The 6,909-nt window shown below is 37.8% G+C and overlaps 1 protein-coding gene across 1 annotated transcript; it reads left to right on the top strand.

Moving 5' to 3' along the window:
* Window positions 1–4,386: 4,386 nt before the first annotated feature.
* LOC142134178 (forkhead box protein D2-like) lies at window positions 4,387–6,444 on the top strand. The gene has a single exon (XM_075194510.1). It carries the CDS (start codon window positions 4,579–4,581, stop codon window positions 5,620–5,622), a length of 1,044 nt encoding a protein of 347 aa, XP_075050611.1. The 5' UTR covers window positions 4,387–4,578; the 3' UTR covers window positions 5,623–6,444.
* The last annotated feature ends 465 nt before the right edge of the window (window positions 6,445–6,909 follow it).

The raw sequence follows: 6,909 nt of genomic DNA on the forward strand, positions 1-6,909 counted from the left end.
TTTTTTGTTGCAAATAAAATGTTTGATACAAAGTTGTAACATAAGACAACACAAACAGACACACAATGCTTATAAGTATATATTTATGACACAACGCCGTAAGTATCCTGTGTCTTTTGTTACAAATAGATGTTTAAGATAAAAAAAATACTTCTATATATACAATATATACAACAGTTTTAATTCAAAATCGCAAGTGTATCATTCAGTTGACTACAACACTTTGATCTTGGGTGGCTGAGGTAGTAATTAGTTGCCTTCAAACAGTATTTTTTTTTCTACCAGATATAAATCAATTGTTGCAGACACTAAATTTAGGACATGGAAACGAACTTTTGATAGTGCGGCTGTCCAATCACTTCACTAGCCCTAGAATATCCTGCTGTTTGGAAGTTGCGCAAATACGGAAATATATGCGTATATATATATATTTTGTTTAATTTTAATGTTTTTCGCTTAATTAAGTTGACATGATTCCAATGCAAATACTCGCTGGAATCCCCTCACATAATGCAAATGATGCAATTGCAAATGATCCAAAAGTGTGGCGTCAGCTTAGTCGCGCAATTGTCGAGTTGTAGCAACTGCGCAAATGATAAAACTTGCGGTAAATGCAAGAATAGGAAGCTCTACCAACCTGCACTCATTTTCAACCAACAAGCGATGCTCCATACCACTGATGAAATGTGCAAACATTAATCAGATACTGAGGGAAGCTGTTGATTTTAGCCAGGGGTAAAGAAAATGTTGCTATCACGATTTGGTGGGTACTATAGTCGCTGCCAGCTGCTCTGGCCTTGTTGCATGGTATTAGAGATGGGGATCTTGTCCATAAAGACTCACACCTGTTACAGTGTAGGAATAAAGTACAATTTCTCCCTGGAGTTTCTCACACCACGGGACGCATTACAAGCCTAGCACATGCTCCCCCCAGAAATAGGACCCATAACTCTCTGTGGGGTAGTCAGTCTGGACTCAGAGCACAGCAGAGGTCGCAGAGCATAGATACCACCGACCGCATTCATCACTGTTAAGTCGAGGTTTACAGATAAAATATACGTTGCAAGCAAGTCAATGCCCTATCGTGAGTACAAAAGTAGAACAAGAATCATTACTACAAAGTAGCAATTTATCCATGTTAATAGTAATATATCAAATCCTACCATGCAAATAACCCAAGATGCTCAAATATCCGCATCATGAATGATTATATACAAATACAAATCCTATATACTATTTTACAAGTATAAAGAGAGAATGAATGGATCATTACATCTAAATAGTCAAATCCCTCGCCCCTTCTTGTGATTCACATTGTGACCTCTTGAGCATTACATTTTCTCGTATTAATGTGGTTTTGAGTTGTTTTTAAATGAACAAATCATACGGGGTTTTTTTTTCAACATCAAATGACATCTCCCAAGTCAGCTGGAGCGCTCCATCTAATTGCAAACGGTCTGTCGGAGAACCGCTCTACTAGCCAAGCCACATGTCCTCAATATCATGATCTTGTAAAATACAGATTTTCTACAAATATATAACTGTCGTGTTATTTTACCTTATTAAATAAAAAAAAAAGTTTTTTCCCTCAAATATACAGCTGCATTACTCATTAACCAATTATTCTTGTCAAAAATTTTCGAGTATACAATATATATGTGTGTGCGTATGTATATGTGTATATATATATATATATATATATATATATATATATATATATATATATATATACACACACATATATATTATCTCCATCCTTCATAAGGTTATATTGCATTATTTGTTGCGCAAAATATTGCGCTAAGTATCTGCAATTGCGTCATGTGTTTATTGACCCAGTGCACAATACAGATCATTCTATTTTTTTCCTGCTCTAGTTAGACACCCGAGTTACGTGGGCATACGTATAGATCTATAAAATCACTGCAGAGAATGGTACATGCAGGCTTAATGAGTCGTTTTATGTGGCCCATTTCTGCATGGCTCATTACAGATTACACTAATCTGTGTGCACAGTGCAGGAGGTTGCAGGGTAGGCCTGCACAGAATGGCAAAGGCCAAAAAAAAATCTATAAATCCTAATTAAAAGGTTACTGTATGGGTAAGAAATAAATATACATCAGCCCAGAGGAGTTATGACAGTGACTGCATGCTAGTCTGATTCGGTGTAGAGAGGACCCTTTGTGCAGATACACATGTCACACAAACGTTTTCTCTTGGCTGATCTGAGAGTTTGTGTGATAAGCGATTTAAACATTCCTAGAGAGAGGGAGAGATCTAGCATATTTTGCTAATGGCTAACAATTAAGTGCATGTGATGAATGTGGGCAGATATATGTAATTTCTGTGCCAATAAACATGTACTTTTAACATGATTAATGCTATAAAAATATTTAATGTTTCAAATATTGATGTGCTCATTTGGAACCAATGAGAGAAGCCACTATACAGAATATGGACAAATATAATGAATGCCATATTTGCACAACAAAGCAATACAAAACAGCTATGTCGATAACAATGTAATGCAGATCTATCCTCAATAACAACATAAAATACATCTATGCTCAATATAAAATATTTCTGTCCCACTTACTAAAGCAGATATCAGTAGAGTACCAATATGCATACTCGCATCATAAGATACATGGAAATAAATGTGCAGATCAGATGCAATGGACAAACTTCTAGGATCCCAAATAGAAGCCAGGAAAAAAAAATAGCCTTGCAAACTTGTTTTTATAATTCGTATACTTCAAAGGGGAAGATCTTATATCTCAATAGTAAGATGCATGTTTTATGAACAACATAAAAAAAACTGTATACGGTTTGTCAAACAAACAAAAAAATAACACATATGAGCACAAGACAAAGTCCAATTTTTACACACCTATTTTAAAAAAATAAAGTATGTTTATGCATCAAAAATACACACAAACATACATAATAAAAGCATGCATGCACAACTTGCTAAATGACATACATTTGTAAAATAAATCCGAATGTGCAGCTATTCACAACAATGCTATTGCGCTTATTTGTATAGTAACCATTCATCGACGTGTTTTTTGGGATGATTATGGTTGAAATACAACCCCCCATTCTCGGTGGCAGTTACACCACACGGAGATCAGAACATCTGCCAGAGGGTACAGATTGATACAATTAAGTAATGTTGCAGTTTGTAGATGCAGTTGAGAGCTACTCTGCATTTTAAACATCTGCTCTTCTCACTCAGACACAAATATTAGGATGTCAGAGTAATTACAGCACAGACATATAGAAAACCTTCATAGTTATCTTGTATTATAGTAGCAATGTATTTCACATCCTTAAATCAGAATAGTGTATTAACCCAATTTTGCTGCCTTTTCGATCCCCTTTCTGATTAGACTCGGACCTTCTTTATAACTTATGTTAATATTATGACAATAATAAAAATATTTTAATACTCCATTGACTTCATCAACAGATGTCAAAGTTGTTGCATAGGTTTGCAGTAAATGTTTCGTTCGCTGGAATACAATAAAGCAAACTTAAAAATTGATTGACTATTCTATATTTTGTTTAAACATTTATACAATTTTGATAAACACTCAGAAATTCGACTTACAACCCAGATAATTATTTCTGACATATTTCGTTTACAAGGTAACTATATTTAACTGGTTTTAACTTATTTAACAATTGGTTGTATTGATCATGAATATTTAAATGTACGAAAATGTATTTTTCTTCTTATAAATACTTACGGTATCCAAACAGACGTTGGTTTTATTCCGACGACCCTGGCACCTTGTGTTAGAGTAAATTAAAATAAAAAGCAGTATAGAATTATTTAACAAAATGCCTAACACAGAATAACGATTATCCATAGTAATTAAAAAAAAAGTTCTAAGAACCGAGGTATTGTTCTAGGAAAGAAGGAGTTTTTTGTTGCAGTCACTACATCCTAAATATACTGGCATTAGTCCAAATTGCAAATGGTAAATAAGGATAATTTAATGAGATGATGTGCTTTAATTAGGATAAATTGTTTAACCCATCTACATATGAGTCGGTTTGGACTTCAGTAGATATTTTGCTCTTTTTAATGAAAATTGAAATAAAAAAGCTCTAAAATATTTAGCCTCGAATTTAAATCCATGATGTGATTCCTAGCCTGGGCATTAAAAGGTGTCAACTAGCTCACATCAGGTTAGAGAGACAGAGGTAGGATCCCTAGTAGAGGTGACGTCGTGCACACGTGACAGGGCTGGCAGTACAAATGCTGAGTGAGCAGTGGGAAGGGCAGCAGTATCAGGCTGAGAGTGCTTCTGGGTGCATCGACTTATTTTATTTTTTTTGGTTACTGAGGAGTTCCTACTTTTTAAAGGGAGTAAGGAGGAGGAGATGAGGGGGTGTCAGGATCTGAGCTGGTGAATGCTGCCCCCCACCCCCCTACCACCTTTACAATTTAGGAGAATTTTGCCACTGATTTTTGCTGTGGGTAACAGAGGATCCCATTCAGAGTTGTTCCACTAGGGGGGTCCTGGAGTTTGGATTGGGAGTAGACGAGGACTTCCTGCTCTCATTACGATGACTTTGGGAACTGAGATGTCTGATAGCTCCCTGCTCTCTGAAGACACCGACATCGATGTGGTCGGTGACATGAACGTGAAGGATGGGAAGTACTCCGACTACCAGTCTGACATCGATTCGGACGATAATATCTCCAGGACGCACAGAGAGGACGCAGCCTCCCCGGACCTCTCCTCTGGTTCCGACTCCAACCAAAGAGGGGTGGACAAGAACCCCAAAAACACCCTGGTGAAGCCCCCCTACTCCTACATCGCCCTGATTACTATGGCTATACTGCAGAGCCCCAAAAAGAGACTGACTCTGAGTGAGATCTGCGAGTTTATCAGCAATCGGTTCCCTTATTACAGGGAAAAGTTCCCCGCCTGGCAGAATTCAATCAGGCACAACCTGTCTCTCAATGACTGCTTTGTCAAAATCCCCAGAGAGCCGGGAAACCCTGGCAAGGGCAACTACTGGACCCTGGACCCAGAGTCTGCAGACATGTTTGACAATGGGAGCTTCCTGCGCAGGAGGAAGAGGTTTAAGAGACAGCAGAGTACAGAGATCCTGAGGGACCCCGGTAGTTTCATGCCAGCATTTGGATATGGACCTTATGGCTACAACTATGGGCTCCAGCTGCAAAGCTACCACCAGCACCACCCAGGTGCCACCTTCTCCTTCCAACCCACGCATTGCCCTTTGCCCACACCGACGTCTGTGTTCTCCAGCCCTACTTTGCCCGGCTTCATAGGCAACGAACTATCGCGAAAGTCTTTCTATTCGCAGCTCAGTCCCACCTTGCCAATCATACAGACTCTAAAAACGGACTCACAGACAAGAACATCCTTCTCCATAGACAATATCATTGGGGGATCTGTTCAGCCATCTGCCCCAACCTCACCCTACACAGGCCAACCTGGGAGCCAGCCACAGGTCATTGCCATGTTAACCCCTTCCCTGGCTCCCATGCAAAACCATTTAAACTTGGCGCATGAAAATATGTTACAGACTGGACAGAACTTTTCCAGTAAAATCTCAAATCTTAACAGCTGTCATTTCTAATCAAACCCCCACCCCCCAAAAAAAATGTCTCAACCTGTGTATTTAAGGTAGGAATTTTTTTTTTTCAGTTGAACTTTTTTGACTTCGCCATCAGACCCCTCCAGATCTCACCTCCTGGTTTTTTTTCTTTTCAGAGAGCCTTATTAAAAGTCTATTTATAAAATGTATACATGTACAATGTTGGGTGTATATTACTGTTGATGCCACAGTTTATAACTGAACACATTATACAAATTCCATTGGGTCATAAACTGTTTTTCTACTGTGGAGATGTGGGTAAAATGACACCAGTTAACTCTTTAAATTGCCAAAGGTGATTGCAGCTCATTCGTCTCGGCCTCCAGTTAACTTGAGGCGTTCATGTATTTGCGATTAATGTACCAATGCCTACCCCCCCCCCCCCCCCTCCATTGAAATCGTTATTGATCTGCTGGCCAGCTCTTACCGAATCGAGTTCTGTGTAATAAGCACTGTTCCCAATTATCTCAGGATTTGTGTACACTTGTTCAATACGGCACGAATGGGCCCTTTGATGCAGAGAGCGCTTAAAATTGTAATTTCCAAACTATCAAATGGGGCAGAAAGAATAATTCGTTAGATCTCAAAAAAAAGGTATTTTTTTGTCTAATGGTGTGTTGTTGTGTATATGTAATTATGTATATAAATATATATATAGATCAGTTCTTAAAGGGGCGGCCACTTACACCCACGTTCACTGCCTGTGCATTCTCCTGTGTTTTAAAATTTTATTAATTCGCTTGTGAATAGAAACAAGATTGTCCATTCTTTGGTGAAAATCTAAATAAATGTTTGTGAATTCTACATTTTTTTGTCTATTTTCTGGAGATGGGGGAGGGATGTTATTAACAAAAACAACACAGATGTCGTTTGCTAGTATTTTAAATCTATATTTATTACAGGCAATGTCTATATTACATAAACAGCAGGTTTTTTTATTTTAATACTTAAATTACTGTCAATGAGACGGCCTTTCTTGCTATTCTTGGGATAATTAATGAGGTTCTAAGAAGGTAACAGAATGATAAATTGACTGTAAATACCTGATCTAAACACAGACGGAATCTGTTGCTGAAAGTGATAGCCAATATATTAGTGGCGATTACGGGCGAAATCTCTTTAATTAAAGACTCATTTACTAATAGCGCCCAATGAAATTTGAACTTAAAATAATTACTTGATCACTATATAAATGTAGGGTGGAAACATAACTTTTCATCACTCTTTAAGGATTGTTAATCAGAATGCTGACCACACAAGATGTGACGT

Source organism: Mixophyes fleayi, unplaced genomic scaffold, assembly GCF_038048845.1.
Source record: "Mixophyes fleayi isolate aMixFle1 unplaced genomic scaffold, aMixFle1.hap1 Scaffold_4097, whole genome shotgun sequence".
In the NCBI taxonomy this organism is placed as follows: domain Eukaryota; kingdom Metazoa; phylum Chordata; class Amphibia; order Anura; family Limnodynastidae; genus Mixophyes; species Mixophyes fleayi.

What these genes read in the sequence shown, in the direction of transcription:
- LOC142134178 (XM_075194510.1), top strand. Translation starts at nt 4,579, where the DNA reads ATGACTTTGGGAACTGAGATGTCTGATAGCTCCCTGCTCTCTGAAGAC.